At 37.3% G+C, this 17,879-nt stretch overlaps 1 protein-coding gene across 1 annotated transcript in view; it reads right to left on the bottom strand.

Annotated features, from left to right (window-relative positions):
• The window catches only part of xrn2 (5'-3' exoribonuclease 2), an 84,264-nt gene that overhangs the window by 13,450 nt on the left and 52,935 nt on the right, over positions 1 to 17,879 (bottom strand). The window contains exon 29 of the mRNA XM_030128853.1: positions 8,896 to 8,956. Within this exon, the coding sequence (XP_029984713.1) occupies positions 8,896 to 8,956 (61 nt within the window). The remainder of the gene's footprint in view (positions 1 to 8,895; positions 8,957 to 17,879) is intronic.

Here is a 17,879-nt window from a genome sequence, read left to right on the forward strand (position 1 = left end):
GAACTCAAACATGTTTTATCGTGTTGTATTCAAACCTGTCAAATCTCTCTGAATCAGTTATTAAGTAAGAAAAGAATCTGGAACCCGGGTCATATAAATAAATACTATTGGGTACTTTACACCTTCTGATAAAAGAAGCCAAACGTCTTGAACACTGTGTGCAGATGCAGAAAAAGTCAGTATAAAAATACAATTGACATTAACACTGAACATTGAAATAATCACACAAGTGCAGGCACAATATTTGACAGGGTACAGCCTTTAAACCCCTAAAAAGAAACATCTGGGTTGAAGTAATAAATACCTGGACAATCAGATTTAGATCATATCCACCACCTTGTTAGAATTGGAAACGTTTCCTTGTGATGATGTAGTTGTGATATCGGTGTTTAGTTCTTTACACAGCTTTACAGTTTTAAATTTCTTTTTTTTTTTTTTTTTTTAAATAAATTATGTGCCTCAGAGATTAAATGTGTTGAATCTTGCATATTTAAATAAGATGAATTAGAAAACAAATGACCAGAGTACTGTTTATTTGATGTCTTTAATGTATATGACAGAGTTTTTACACATATATTGGTTTATGTCCATTTATCCATTAGATTTATAAATGTTCCAGTATAAAGAACCTGTAAAGTGAATGTATTATAAGTAGATCTGGTAGCTCTGAGACAAACAATACTTTGATGTAAAACCCATTCTATAATAATAATAATAATAATAACAATAACAACAACACTGGATGACAATAAATTTATTGTTTAAGTTTTTTGAGCTGATTTAGGATAATTTTGGTGTGCTGAATCCAAAAATCACATTAATTTTGCTCAATCAGGTCAACTTTCTCAACTATGCTACATATTGGCTTTTTAACATTTTTGCTTACATTTATGGGCATTTTCACATCATATGATACAAAATTCTTTCATATTTCTTGCAATAAACGAGTTCTGAAGATTTGACTTTTGCCAATTTATGATTAATGGTTTTTTTAATATTACAGGTGAATGAAATGGCTTCGACTAGAAGATCTTGCAAAAATAAGCCTGACGTATTCTGCTACATCTGCGGTGAATACACCATTGTACCTAACAGGAATCCTGTTAGAAAATGATTTTTTTTCTCTTAAAACCTATTTTGGGTGAGAACTATATAAAAAATCAACTGATAAAGTCACAAAAATGTAATCAATTTTGTGAGAAGATCAAATTTTTCAAAATCAAATTAGCAAAAAAACCTGACCTGATTGAGAAAAACAGATGTCATTTTTGGATTTAGCGCTGCAAAATGGTCCTAATTCATCTGAAAAAACCTAGACAACTTAAAAAAAAAACATTTTTTTGTAACCCAGTATAATAATAATAATACATTTTATTTATAGGCGCCTTTCTTGGCACTCAAGGACACTGGACAGTAAAACAGGAGAGTATAAAACAAGCAATAAAACAGAGTAAAGAGTAAAAGGCAGGTTATCATTAATTTTCACTATTTCACATTTTGACCCAAGACTATATGTGTGAAACTACAGAAAACCAGCATTTGGACTGATTTTTTCTTTATTAGTGACTAAGAATGTGTAAAGTTTCACTACTTTTATTCTGGAGGCATTTTACTTATTATGAGAAAACTGTCATTTCAATCGGACGTAGCAACTATTAATAACTAGAAGCACTCGGAGAGCGCAGACCTCAGCCAAGGCTGATCAGTGGCCCCCCCGGTGGGCCTCCCCACCCCCGATCACCACCAAAATTTAATCATTTCTTCCTTATCCCATTTCCAACAAACCCTGAAAATTTCATCCAAATCTGTCCATAACTTTTTGAGTTATGTTGCACACTAACGGACAGACAAACAAACAAACAAACAAACAAACAGACAAACAAACCCTGGCAAAAACATAACCTCCTTGGCGGAGGTAACAATAACTATTAGTAACTGACTCTTTAGTTTACTAAAACAGGCTTATTCAATTGGTGACCTTTGACCTTTGGTTGTTGTAACTACCATCTGTTGAGCTCCTCCTGAAGTCTGTTAATGTAAAACCTAAAGATGTTCCTGAGAAATCCATTCATTACAACGGAAATGGGGATCACAGTGACCTTTGATGGATCACAGTGACCTTTGACCTTTTCCAATCCAAATCCTCTCAGTTTATTCTCAGGTCCATGTAAATAATAGACCTTCTGCTAAACTCTTCTGTAATGTAATGGGACAGATGGACGGATAGAGAAATGAAGGTGTTAATATGTAATAAAATGAAGATATCTGTGTTATGACCAAATGGGTAGAAGAAGAACCTCCTTCAATACATCTGTGGAAGTCTTTCATATCAGACGATATTTCTCTGGGAAGACTGAGATTTTATATTAACGATCAGAAGGATGTCTTTATAGCAAAGTTTGGCAAAGTGTTGGAGTATCTCGGAATTCAGACTGCAACCGCCTGAAATGGACCTAATAAAGACTTTTGAGATTATTGCTGTGGACGTACTTTGGATTTGCTACGTATTTAATACAAACCTGTATATGTGCTGAGATAGACTATTATAATTTTGAAAATGTTCAATAAAATTAATGTTTAAAAAAAAAAAAGAAGATGTCTGTTCCATAAGGTGTTGTTACGACAGCATCTGTGCTTATATAGAAGTTCCGATCCATCACAGTGTGAGCCAAAAGTACGACAGGGTTTTGGTTTTGATGTGGGGGCTTAACCTAGCTATCAACAAAACTCTGATGAGTACAAGTCTAGGAAGGAGGATTTGCACCAAACCAGTAGTTAACCCTTTCATGCACGAATTATGAGAACCTTAGTCAAGATTTTTTTATCTGATTGTTTTTATTCCTCTTTAGGCATGAAAAAAAAAAAAACAATGCGATTGAAATTTTTTAATGAACGTATTTTTCGTAGAGTTAGAAAAACCATGAAACAAAGAAACATGTATATCAGAAAGTGATGTACTGTGTGACAGTTATAAAATAAGACATTTTCAGTGCAGCTAATCTTATATGACTAGTTGTTACTCACTTCATGGAGATAATATGCAAAAAAAAAAAAAAAAAACTTTAAGAAAACTGTTTTCCTTATAGTCTAATTGCAATTAGCAAATGATTTACACTAAAACATGTTATTGCAGATCAGGTTTATCAAAAACAGCTAAATTACAGTAATGGTATGAATGTCAGTGTATGGGATGGTGCATAAGCGTCCACTGTGTTGGCAGAAATGGAACCAAAACAACAAAACCTGTGAATATACAAGAGAACAGCTGGAGAAGAACTGTCCACTGTAGTGACCAGTATGCATGAAAGGGTTAAATACAATAGGTAAGAAAATCAGTAAAAGGGCTTCTCTGTACTCATTCATTTACCTTATTCATCAAATGTTTAAGTAACAGTAAAACCTTTTACCAGATATAACCATAATCTTAAAATGAGTTGTTTGAACCAGTTTTAAGTGAGATGAAGCAGGTAAAACCTAAGCCTCATTAAAAAAAAACCTTGAAGTAGTTCTATTGAAGTTTTTGGCTGAAAAGTTTTTACTTGTACTTTTTTCTATGTCTGGTTTGCAACTGCACAATTAGCCTATTTATTTATTTATTTATTTATTCTTCTTGCTCCATTTTTTTCTCTTCTTCTCTCCTTCTATCTTTTATATCTTATTCTTGCTCTTGGAAAGTTAGTGTATTTTTAGAACGTAAGCCCCGATTTCTGTATTTGGCTGAGGCCATTCAAGCTGAGCAGGCTTTCCCGTACCTGTCATGTTTAATGGTTTTCTTCCAGTAGATAAGGAATTTGTAATGTAAGTGATGTTTGTAATGTTGGTCGTTCGTCCAGGAATACAGATGGAAATGAGCTTCTCTGCTAAATCTGGTGCATGCATCTGGTGTTTTTGTAACTAATGCCAATACACACTGTCCTGTAACTAAATACATAAATCCAAATACAAGTAAACCTCTAAAAATTAGGTAAAAATGTTTTGTTCCTGCTCCAGTCTTGAACATTACTGGAGTACTTTTGAAGCACTCACTACTGTACTAGGAGTTAGGATCACCCTTGACCCTCTTTCTGCATTGTTTGGCATCGCTCCTAGAAGGCCACGGCTACCTACAGGTGGGCACAAGGTAATTGACTTTAGTACTCTTTTGGCACTTATTCTTACTAGGTAGAAGGAACCTGTCCCACCTTCTGTTGGACATTGGGTCAGAGAAGTGATCTCCAGTCTTAAACGCAAAAAAATCCGATATACATTATGTGGATCTGAGCAGAAGTTTCATAAAGTGTGGAAATCTTTCTTAACCTTTATTGACAATCCTACAACACATGTACAAGGTCCAACGAGTTAAGATGTATGTTTGTATGTAATACTCTATGATATGTAGAAAGTAGGATTATTTTGTTTTGTTGCATATTTGAAATCAACTAAACTAAACTAAATATGCAGTTTTATTTATTTCTACAGTGCCATATTGTATACGCATAAAAATATCTGGTGACAGTAAAGGGTTTGGGAGGGTTAAGTGGGTTTTGTTTGATTTTCTCTCTCTCTCTCTTTTTTTTTTTTTTTTTAAATGTGTGTGAATATCTGTGTATATTTTCATTATTCTGCATTTTGAAAATTCCATAAACATATATAAACTCAAAAAACTATGTAAATAACCAAAAACTGCTACACTTTTATTTACAAAGCCATACTTGGGCTACTGCCTCCCTACATCTGTAGTTTAATAACAAGAAGAAATATTGAATCTTATTGTCTGAGATCAAACGAGCCTTTGTTCCTCTTTGTGCCACTTGCCCGAACAGAGCTGGGTAAAAGGGCATTTGTGTACTCTGCTCCTTGCTCATGGAATATGCTGCTAAGAGACTGGAAACTGACTGAACTGATCTCTCTGAATGCTTTTAAATCCAAACTCAGAGTGTTAGAGAATATCTCAATGACTTGCATGTGTTTTACATAGGTTGATTAGTCCTGTAACTTACTGTTATGTTGTAACTGTATGATGTAACTATATGTTGTAACTATGTGTTGTGCTGCCTCTTGGCCAGGACTCCCTTGGAAAAGAGGTTCTTAATCTCAATGGGATTTTCTTCCTGGTTAAATAAAGGTTAAATAAATAAATAAATAAAACTGTTTTCTGTTCTTATAATCAGCCCTGGGGTTTAATATTCAGTCGCAAACATGGTCGAGATGCCAACATTTGCTACTTTTTCCATTTGTGCTCTTCTTATTCTGCCTCTATTTACAGGTCAAATGTCAGCACCTCCAGAGTTGATTCATTTTAAAGGGATTCAGTGTGAGATTTTGCTTTGAAGTGACCTCCCTAAAGTCCCCATCGACTGGCGTTTACCGAGCCCTCGAAGGGATGAATCGGCCTCTCTCAGATGACTTAACATGGATGCACATAAAGGACACAGCGCTATGAAATGAGGTATATTCACATATGGCTCTGGATCGCCTTCATCCCTGAGACGACGAGGGAGGATTGTGTGAGTGTGTTTCCACCCTGCAGAGATATTAAAGTCTCTTCTCGGGAACAATAGAGACAGAGGAAACTAAGAGCGGCAGCCCCATCCCTCATTACTGAACCATGTCACACACAGACTAGCGGCGGACTTAACCGAGCGCTGGAATCCGTAATCCCCTCTCTTCGAGTTCCTGCCGTATTTCATTTGGTCCGGTCCCGAGTAGTTAAAGAAACTGTTTTCAGTCGCTGCTAATAACTACTGACCCGAGGTGACGGCGAGCCACAATGGGCCTGAAAAGTTGAACCTGATTAGGACTTGGAGAGGTCTGCAGCCACAATCAATAGGCGGTCTGTGCGGACCGAGCGGCCGCGGAGCAGGGAACGCCGCCGTCGCCTCCGGCTGCATTAGTGAAGCCTCATTAAGTTGCACAAACCTCCTCGAGAGAAATTTGTTTTAGAGTGACGGGGAAAAGTCTTAATTCAGCAGCAGCGGAGGCGCCCGATGGGAGGAAGGAAGGCAGAGCACTGGTGTGGGAAGACTGGAAATGTGCAGGAGGCCAAACAGGGGATCTTAGACCATGATTAGTTCTTACAAATAAATGTCATCAAAGATTTGTCCTTTTCTTTTCATTTTATACAAGTACTGCAGTGTAAAGCTGGTAATACACTTCCACCTTATACGGAAGAGCCTTTTACTAGCATTTCATTAGCTTCATAGCATAATTGCCCAAGTCACATTTATGGCCAAATTACGATATAAAACTTTACTCTCTTAACACTGCAGCTTTATTTTATGCAAATATCCCAATTTCACCAAAAATATGACTTGGAAATTATGCTACACGGCTAACAATTTGCCCTTAAGGCTTTGTAAACAAAAAGTACACAACAGATATAAATAAGAAACTATAATATCATTAGCTTCATAGCATAATTGCCAAAGTCATATTTTTGACCAAATTGTGATACTGGCAAAACTTTACTCTCCTACCACTGCTGTCATTTTATGCAAATATCAAAAATCGACCATAAATATGACTTAGGAAATCATGCTATGAGGCTAATGATTTGTGTTTGTCCTTAAGGCTTCATACACAAAAAGTACACGACAAATATAAGAAACTATAACATCATTAACCTCATTGCATAATTGCTCAAGTTGTATTTATGGCGAAACTGTGATATATTACTTTACTCTCTTAACACTGTTGCTTCATTTTATGCAAATATCCCAATTTGACCAAAAATATGATGTTGGAAATTATGCTATGCAGCTAACAATTTGTGTTTGCCCTTAAGGCTTTGTACACAAAAAGTACACAACAGACATAAATAAGAATCTATAATATCATTAGCTTCATAGCATAATTGCCTAAGTCTAATTTTTAGCCAAATTGTGATATTGGCATAACTTTACTCTAACACTGTTGCTTCATTATACGCAAATATAAATTGACCAAAAATATGACTTAGGAAATCATGCTATGAATCTCATGATTTGTGTTTTTCTCTGAGGCTTCATACACAAAACGTACATGTGTCAGATATAAATAAGGACTTAAAACTACAACATATAACACTAAGTGTCTACAGGTATCAGACACTTAGACTTTATGCAGTTTGAGATCACTTTAGTCCATTTTAAGGCTGAATTATGGACACATTATCTTTTTAAAAGTGTAACAACAACAAGTAAACCACTCCCCTTCCCCCCAAAAAAAGAATAAATTACAACAAACATTTCAGTAGGTTCTTTTGTTGAGAAAACAGTGGAGGGTTAAGACACTTCTGAGCTCAAGTGGGCATGCCAATTGTCCTGGAAAAAGGAATGTAGTTGTGTGGCCAAAAGATTTTACGTAAAGAAAAAACCCAAAACAAAACACCGAACTGAACCTACACTCAACCAGCTTTTTTCTCATGCAAGATAATTCCGATATTCTGGACAGAGGATTTTCCAGATAAATCACGTTTAATGTGGTTATGAAGCATTATGTAAACTACGCTCCTGTGCTTAGATGGAGTTTGTGCTGGAGTTTGTTTTGTGCTTTGTTTTTGACGTTAACCGACTCCATCCCTTAGCTAACAGTACGCAGCATCTGAGAAAAAAGTAAGGATTTTAATGGATGATCTGAGCTGATGCCACTATGAGGGCGTCAGTGAATACAATGTAGAAAAAAAACAATCGGTTGAACTAAAAATGCAGGAACAACCAGCTCCGAGCACAACTCAGACTTCAACACAACCTTCATGTATGTAAACAATTGAACATTTGAAGGTTCTGTGTGTGTGTTACTGCCACCTGTGGCCGTTATGTGAACTGCAGGATCCTGTTGAGGCGTATGTTGGAGTCTGCTCTCTGCTGGGAACTGTAGTGATTTAACTCTGTAACACCAAATGTATCATATTTTATACATGAGTTTTGAAGCCCTCTATATAATCAGTGTGATTTAAAAAAAAAAAAAAAAAAAAACCTGATGTATACAATTACATACATACAACACACAGATAACTCACCAGGGGGGAGGAATTCATTCACCAGAGGCCTTTCCAGTGACACTACAAGACTGTCATTAATGAGGAAGGAGGCAGAACTATGATAATATTGAAAAGGAATTACCAATTTGTTAGACATGTTTGTCTTACATTCTGTTTTTGTTTGTTCAAAAGTAGTCATATTTGAGCACTGAGACCAGATGTATCAAATATGATACAAAATTGAAAGTCATACACAGATATTGACATTTGAAAAATAATTGTTTTGGTTGTTCAGAGGTTCCAGTTTCAAAGAACTGGAATTTTCAATGATTTAATGGTTCAGGCTTTGTAGGGTTAACGTTCACTGATCCAGTTTATATAAAATAGTTTAGTTAAGGTGTTTAATATTTTACTTACATATGCAGTTTAACAATTATCCAGTTTTTGACCAGACTGAGGTGATGAAATTTCCTCTAACCTATTGCTATTAAATTAACCTTTAAAAAAAACCCTAATGGTTAAATTCTCCTACGAATTTTCTAGTAAAATATAAGATCAGATCTCATATCCCTCATTTTATAATGTATGTTACAATGTGTTTACTCCTTGGAAATCAATGACTGAATAATAGATGTAAATTTCTTCATTGTTGCTTATATTATGGGGACGTCTTATGATATGAGTCTGAGTCTGTGCATCTTTTTGAACAGTATTAAAAAGCAAGTGGATTATGGTTGTTCTGTTTTTTTGTTTAATACACTTTTACGACATCAAAATCCACCAACCAAAATGGAAATATCAACTTTGATTTTCCATGTCACCAGCTGAGAAGCATTGGTGTAAGGGGGAGAGACTTGGATATAGTGAGGATGTTAACGCAGAGAAAAGTGTTTACGGTGAACTTTACGTTCCAGGAAATTCTGGTCCAGCAGAACAGACCAAAGTGGCCGACTCACCTTGGATTATGGGACGGGTGGAAGGAGGGAGGCGCTCCCAGCAAACCGGTCTGCCTGGAATCTGTGGAGAACAAAAGACAGCATTTTCAGAGGAGGTTCTATCGAGCCAAATCCAGCTTTTTTAAGAACAGAGGCTGGGCGTGGGTGGGGGGGTGGTTATTAACAACTTACAACTCTGAGTGAGTTTCAGTGTCTTACCTTCAACTTTAACGTTTGTTTTCGTGGAAATAATTCACACAAACAGTTAAAGCTGGAAAAACGCTCCAGGTTGATTGTTTGGAAGCTGAAACTAAAAAGATTTGACACGAAGCGCAGACGCTAATTAACCCAATTCATGTCGGCTTTAACCCCCGCAGATTAGAGCACAGAAAACACCGACTATTTCATTTCTGTCATGGATACACAACGAATCAGCAGTCATGATAAAATTAAGCTCTTTCAAATGGCGAATTGCACTGGGCTCTGGAGGCGGGAGGGGGGACAACAGGAGGAGGAGGAGGAGGAGGAGGAGGAGGAAGGTGTATTTGCATTTTTGTTCAGAAAATGAAATAAGCATTCAGCCAGCAGCATTGTGGACGACTCAAGTACCCTGGCTCCATCGCTGAAGGCCCTTCACAAAGACACACTTAAAAAAAAAAAAAAAAAAAAAAAAAAAGTGGAGCGAACGGCTTCTTCCAGATTCACCGTTGCCAAGGCGATGACCAGCTGCGAGCCGTGGATGTGTTTGTTTATAGGGGCAGGCCTGTTGAGTGGATCAGCTCCGAGTGGGTGAAGGGTGCCGTGAAAAGGACCCAGAGGCTCAATTTTACAAACCTGGGAGAGAGCCGGTGGAAATGAGGAAAAAAAAAAAAAAAAAAAAACAGTTCACGGAAAGCGATTAAAGCTGCTGGAAGAAAGAGAATCGATACTATCGTTTAATGACGAGGGTCACAAACCGATAATAAACTGATCTAAGTCCAGTCTCTGTTGTTGTCCAGTGTCGTATGTGTATTAACATGAAGACACAATGTCGCTAAAGTGGGTTCACACTGCACACCAATGAAAGGAAAGGATGAAAAGAAGCTGAATTTATGACTTTTTAAAAGACATTTTTAAGGCGTCTTTCAAATTTCAGACCTCACATTCATTCAGATGTAACTAGATGACAATAATACATTTGTGATATGTACTATTTGTAGTAAGTATAGCATGTATTGATAAACATTAGTAATGTATTAAAAGCTTCATGGGCTACAGTGGTATCTGTGGGTTAGATTTATATATCATGGATTTGGTGTTGGTTTCAGAGCACTTTCATCTTTATTTAAAGGAGCGATATTTTGCTTTTTTTTAAAAATGGATTTATGCATTTTCCAACATTTCCCTGTGGTCTCCATAAACTGTAAATGCTCTGCTTGGGTCTGAATTCTTCATTCATTCAACTCCACAGGTCCATCTTCAACCCTATTTCTGAGTAATGACACCAGAAAGGTGGTTTGGAGCGCTGGCCCTTTAAATGCAAATGAGCCACATCAGGCCCCGCCCCCTCCAGGTTGTTGGCTGTGCTGCTCTGTCCCGTTCAACCACTTGTGTTTGTTAATACAACCAACAACAGAACATGAACCGACGTAAATGGCCAAAGAAATTAGTTGTGTTTCCTCTCGTTGTGGCAACAGGTACAAGGCACTGTCGACACAGAACACACGTTTCAGTTTCATCCTACTTGTAGCCGAAATAACTTCAGATAACTGATGTTGCATTTCTTTTTGGCACCAAGTCTTCATTTTCAGTGATTTTCTCTTGTTCGTTGCTCATATTTTTTGATGTTGTTACCAGTGACTCACTCCATCTGCTTCACCAAACTGATGAAGAACGATTGTGATTGGTGGATCGCTGCACCCAGTGTGTGTCAGGTACCCAGGTTGAACTTAGATGAGAAAACGTCGCGTTCATTTGCCTCCTACATTGCAGGACCTGCGATGTGACTATTCAGCACACGAACATCACGATGATGCTCAAACGATATATTGTGCAGCTCTAAACCAAGACCAAATCACGACTAAGTCCAGAGTACATCAAGGCTGAGCCAAAACCAAACCGAGACTAGACTAGACACACAGTACTGATGTTACTGCAGGTATTTCAAGTATGTTATGGTTTGATATGGTTTAAGAGATGAGATGATTACTGTTATGAGGAGCACAATGAAAGAAGAATCCACAGCTCAAAAAGTTTTGGCAAAAGCAATGACAAAGAGTCAGCCGAGTGACCGAGACCAATCCAGAACTGTATTCTTTTTCAAACAGTTCATAAACGGCACTGCCTCTAGAAGATGGATCTGAAGTGTGATTATAACACATTTTACTCCCATATCAGCCACGACTTCTCTGGTTTCAGTCCATGTAGCAGAGAGTGTTAGCACTAATACCATCCTGAAAACAGTCAAGTATAAATCTGCCATGTTAAGTGATTATTAAAGGATCAAATTCTGGTATTAACACTGAAATGTAATTCAACTAGAAAAGCACTCAGAGCACAGCCCACCCCCCCCAACCCACCCCATCACCACCAAAATTTTATCATTTGTTCCTTGTGCTAGTATCAACATTTCATGAAAATTTCATCAAAATCCTTCCATAACTTTTTGAGTTATCTCGCTAAAAGACAAACAAACGACCAAACCCCGATGAAAACATAACCACCTAAAAAAAATCATTCTAAAATCACTTATAATGTCTGCATAGTTCAAACATCTGACTCTCTTAACCTTCAAAGACCCAAACAGCTAGTAGTAACAAAAATCATCTACTGATCTAAAATGTTTAATAACTTCTGAACCATTAAACTTATCAATACGTTCAAATAATTCAGGTAAAATACAGTTTTTTAGCTTTAAAATCGTCATCAGATATGACTCATTTGGTCGTTCAGAGGCTCCATAGTCAACGTGGAAACACCGTCATCTTCTACAACATTGATTCACCAGAAAAACCCATGGAGTTGGATCAATGACAGGGGATGGACACACTTGGTTTTACGTTTAGTTAATGATATCTTAGCGAGAAGACTCACATTTTCTTCAGTTTTCTCTGTTTCTAATAAAATAACCTTCAGCTTTAATCTGAGCTTTTATGAACATCTACATGATTAGTAAATTAAACACAGGAAAATACCTGACTTTCACTGAAAAAAATGCAAAATACATAGGATAATATTAGAATAAATAGTGAAATCATTTAAGAAAGGTTAAATAGAGAGAAAAATTCATTAGGGAACTGCCATAAAAGTAGCACTGGTTCTTTATGGTTTGATAACATTTAAATCAGTTCTCAGTTTTGGTTTCTAATAGCAGCCTCAGCTCATAAAAATGAATTTAACAAATGTTGAATATTATTTCTTTAAAAATATAAAATGACAATGAAACCTCTTTTTTTTTTTTAGCCTATCCATGTTTTTCCTACACACTTAATGATAAAGAAAGACTAACCAACTGTGAAACCCTCTGTCCTGTGGATTGAAACCATGACATAAAAGAAAGTGGGAAAAAAAAAAGAAGGGGGTCATGAGGGAAATATTGGCCCAGTTCTCTGCTGACCGCTGCAAACACCAGTAAAAACACACAATTAGCAGCCAGCAGGCAGACTGCTGTCGCCACATTATCATTTTGTTTTTGTCATTCAGTTTTTATGTTTGATTATCTCCTCTGCCAACAAACTTTAAGTGGACCACCCAGTAAGGCTCCAATTATAACCGTGGTCTTCTTTTCCTTGTGGCCGGCGATGACTCAAAAGACAGAATTACAAGTGGACACCTGTCAATCTCCTTAATTAACAATGATCTGAAAGTGTAAAGGCCTGCAGTCTACGGCGGACAAAAGCCAACAAAGGATTACGCTGTAAATCCTTAAAACGCACTGTGTGCACTGTATTAAGGCAGGATTACAACGGCGCTAAACAACTAAACGTCTCTCTCCGCCTCCTTTCAATTAGTTCAGCGACTATTTGACTCACGGATGGTAACGGAGAGGAACAGTAACATCTCCGAGCAAACAGGACCGAATAAGATGACTGACGAGTGGATTTCAGATCAATAATACTTTGATTCACTTATAATCTTTTCTTAATAGTTTCCTTCATCATCAGTTCTTCTACAGGACAGTAACGGCGTCCATAAAGAACAATCCTCACATAACGTTACAGAAAAAAATGCAAAAACATTCATCTGTTGAAGCATTTAAGACCAAGACAAGCAGCACTTTACACATCTGAGAGTTCGATGAACAAATAAAGTAGCAGAGCACAACAAAACAAAAGGGTTTAAACTGAAATAAATCAAGTATGGTGTTGAACAGCAGAGCTCAAAATCCGATAATTATTGCATCAATGAATGTACATGACTAAAAATGATACAAATAGTTATTTCATCATTATATACATGGTTTTAAGTTTAATCACAGTGTATTCATTAGGGCTTTTATTGTGAAAGGTCCTAATAGAAGTGGTGGATCTGTATATGATAGATCTGTACATATTTTGTTAATAAATGTTAATCATGTTCACACTAAAACATAATATATGACTAAAGTTATTTATAATGATGTTAACTCACTTTTAAAATGTTTAATGTTTTGTTGTCTTGCTTCATTTTAACCTTAAACTAATATTTTATCCCAAATGTTGAATGTTTGTCATGTTCCAAAAGGAAAAAAAAAGGCTTTTAAACCACAAATAACCACCTCATTTGTTCAAATATATAAAAATTCAGCCTTTACACAATGATATATGTCATTATAGTTATTGATGTTGACTGATATGAACATTTCTAATCATGATAATATATTAGGTCCTGGAAGAGAAAAAAAATTTAAGTAGAAATGTACCGTATTAGCACATTTTGTTAAGTTATGTGTTGTCAATAGAGATGGGCTACTGTTTTTCTTCTCACACAGGTTATCACTAATTAAAGACAACAGTATTTTCAACTGATACACATTTCTTTTTGATGCACACCTGATGTCTTTAAAAACATCCACATTAGGAGTGTCAAACGTTCGGCCCGTGGGCCAAAACTGGCCCCCCAAATGATCGAATCTGGCCCGTGAGATGAATTTGTACAAAAAACTCTGACGTCATTAAACATGAAGGGTGTCAAACTCATTTTAGTTCAATTCAGGGGCTGGATGTGATTATAAGAGAAATACTAGCATAATAACTTTGTAGTAATGGCAACTCCAAATGTTGTCCATGGTTTAATCAGAATACTTTATTTAACCTAAGTGGAAAAAATAAAAAATTACCTTCGGAAAATATTTAAATTTTTCACAACAAAATGTGAATAACCTCAGCAAATATGAACAACTTGAAGTCTCTAAAGAAAAATAAGTGGAATTTTAACAATATTCAGCCTTGTTTTGAGCATTTGTAGATCCTTCATGATCTCCAAGTTGTGTTAATAATAAGCTGAGACATGATATTGATGAAATTGCTCTTATATTTCTTAAGAATTTTCAGGTTGTACATGATTTTTCAGATTATTCACGCTTTCATAATGTAATTCTACTTTTTCCACACTAAAACAGTAATTTATAGGTTATTATGCTTATTATTTTGATGGTATGGCCCACTTGAGTTCAAATTGGGCTGAATATGGTCCCTGAAATAAAATGTTTGACACCCCTGATGAACATTTTGTGTTCTTGATCCAATAAAGCACCTAGTACTCAATCATCGTGAACTCAGACCTTGTAACCTGGACGTCTGTATGTGCAATTGTTACTGATCGGTGACTGTGGCGGTCTGATCAAACAGTCACTGCCTGCCCTGGTTAAAGTTTGTTGTTGGGATAATAATGGCCACCAGCAGAGCCTTCCCGGTGGCTTATTAAAGCCCAGCTGGTCTCAAAGCCTCGCAGCCTGTTTCCGCGGCGGCGTGTTGACACATCCCCGCAGGAGGCAGCGGCCGCGTCAAAGGGGGAAGTTAACTTTGGTTTCAAGCCTTTTCACAGCGCATCACACGGCCAATCAAACACATGCTTTTATCACAGGGAGGGCCACCAAGTCCAGCGGAGCCACTCGACGGCCTCATTACCGGCCCCTGGTCTCCACATCCCTAATCAGTCACCCCCCCACCCCCTTTACAAAAGCCCACAGCAGCAGTAAAAGCCTGAGGAGGATTGTCCTGAGAAAGAGTTATCTGGACAAAGGCAAGTCTCTGGTCCGGCTCGTTTGGATAATCACATTCCTGAAACCTCCATATTAAATAAAATTAAATCACTGCAACACTGACGTTTCATAACAGAGGCTTCAACATGGTTTTACAGACGGAAATCTACTACTTTTCGAAGGCTGATCTTATAATTTCTATGATTTAAGAACACAAAAAGAAGCGGACCAGAACTCAACAGCAGCCATTTTTCAGTTTCTAAAGTTACGTTCAGACAACAGGTCTTAATGCACAATTCAGATTTTTTGGTGAAATCCAATTTTTTTGTGTGCTCATTAGGGATGTCATGAGAACCGAAACTCACTACACCATTTGATACTATGGTACGTAAACAGTGACTGACAGTGCAGACAGATGAGAGAGTTAGAGGCAAAATCAATATTCATTTATATGCAAATACTTAAGTATTTCTTGTTTAAGTTCATGGGTTTTTATGATTCTTTTTTTTTTTTAACCGCGGTATCGACTTTGGTATCAAGAATCGTGTGGTATCTGTATCGATTCCTGAATTTTTGGTATATTTTTGGCATATTACACATTAAATGCGACTTCTATCAGTTTTGAGTATGAATTGAATGCAACCCTGAAGTGACCCGAATGCACAAAAGAGGTCCTGCTGTAATACGTGACCACACAGACATGCACTGTGTTTACGGAAGTAAGTATGGTTTTCCAGCCGCTTCTCCTCCTGGGATGGAGAATTGTGACATTTGTCGCATTTCAATGACGCAAAGGTTGGATAAATGCGACCAGGCCATTTAAACTGAAGTCACATGCAATATAATGCAATGCAAAATATCAGATATCAGATTTAAGACCACACATGAAAGTGGCCTAGGTTGGATTTGAAAAAAAAAAAAAAAATCAGATTTGTGCTGTTCAAACTGTCTTTAACAGATTTTCAACTAAAGCGCCCCCAAGTGGATGACTTATAATTCTCATAGAGACGCTGAAATCGACAGGTTTCTTCCACTAGGGGTCCCCTATGTTGGTGATCAAGGGAGAAGAAATCCAACCAAATCTGTCCTAGTTATCGCGTTCACATAAAGGATATCCGGCGGTGGTTGGGGTAAAACCATTATATCCCAAGAGTCGAGTTTTGGGGATACAAATATAATTAAATACAAGTTAGATTTGAAGCAGAATAACCAGAAATACCACCTTTAGTGACATGTTTCTCTTAGTTTCTTATGCTGAAAAGGAAATATAACGTTCAGAGGAGAACATGAAACGGTCTACCACTGCTCCACATTAGTCAGCTGACTCCCTTCCCTCAGATGATGGTGATGATGATGAAGCTACAGAAGTGGTTTAATTAAAACACAGCCTCCTGGATTGTTAATTGGAAGGTTTAACACTGAGAGCGAGTGAGAGGCCAGAGGAGCTGCTGTGATCTGGAGAAGACCCCCTCCCCCTCCCCCAACATTTGCATCAAGAGCCACAAGAATAACCACGACTCCCCCACACGCCATCATCAGCAGATGAGTTTATTCATCTACCTGCAAACTGAGGACAAAGCCAAACTGGAGGCGAGCTGGCAGAGGCCGGGATCAGATACCGGGGGCTGAGGGATCATTAGGAGGTCATAGGTGACTGGTCACATGACTAATACACAGCTCAGGCAAAATAAAAACACATGTAGCACTCTTTCATAGTCACACAATCCGATCCTGATCATTTTGGGAAAACGAAGGTGTCGTTGGCATAGAATGAAATCCACTGACCTGGTCATTCGGTATATTCAGGTTCATCTGACTTCATTTGATGGACACATTATGTTGTAAACCCAGACCTGACCAACTTAAAGGTAAGGTAGGAGATCCTGGAAAAACGATTCAAGCAAGCTACATTTTGAAAATACACAATTCAAAAGTCCAAACCCCTTTCTTCAGACTTCCTCCCAAAGCCACGCCTCCAGAATACCAGAACGCACAATACTTGTTCCTGAGGGTTCCCGAGCGATTCATGCACAAAGACGGGTACGCGCAGAGGGGGGAGGGACTAATGGCAGTTGAGTTTGATAGATATATCATCATTCAATCACTACAATGGGCCGGTTAAAATGATTGGACGGTGTTTCTTCAATCCTGTCCGTTCCACAGGTGACTACAATTTCTTATTTTTGTGTTAGAGCTTTTAATTAATTAATTGGTTGCAGTCGGGGTGTGAAGAGGATTCTACATAATATAGTAAAAAAAATGCTCCAGGAAAACATCTCCTACCCTACCTTTAACCAACCCCAGATCATAACACTGCCCCCACAGGCTTGTACTGTACAGGCACTAGGAGGGTCATGATAAGGTGAGTGTGTGAGCCACTGCATTAGATCAACAGAACTTAAGTGGTAGTTTCCCCCAAAATTCAGGGAATTGAACCTATCAGGGGTTAAAAAAAAAACAAAAAAAAAAAAGTTTAGTTTATTTTCAATATCCACTTTAAAATAGGGATGCACCCATTGGAAAATTGTTAGCTGATGCTGATACAAATGTTCCTTTCTGCATCTTTTTGTGTTTCTTGTTATTTATCCCTTTAACAAGGACATCTGCAAAACAAAATTCAGTTTCCATCTGTTGCTACCTGGGCACAATGTATTTATTTGTACTTATTTGTGCCCTTGTTTGTCTGTTCTTTTTATTGTTTTTTTTTTTCTTCTCTTGTTTTGTGGGGTCTGTTTTGTTTGTCTTTGTCTTTTGGGATACTGTTACAATTCTATATAAAACTCAATAAAGATTTAAGTTACGAAAAAAAAAAAATCAGTTTCCATCAGTAACTGTAGATATGGAC

The sequence above is a fragment of the Sphaeramia orbicularis genome, chromosome 24 (genome assembly GCF_902148855.1).
Source record: "Sphaeramia orbicularis chromosome 24, fSphaOr1.1, whole genome shotgun sequence".
Classification (NCBI taxonomy): Eukaryota; Metazoa; Chordata; class Actinopteri; order Kurtiformes; family Apogonidae; genus Sphaeramia; species Sphaeramia orbicularis.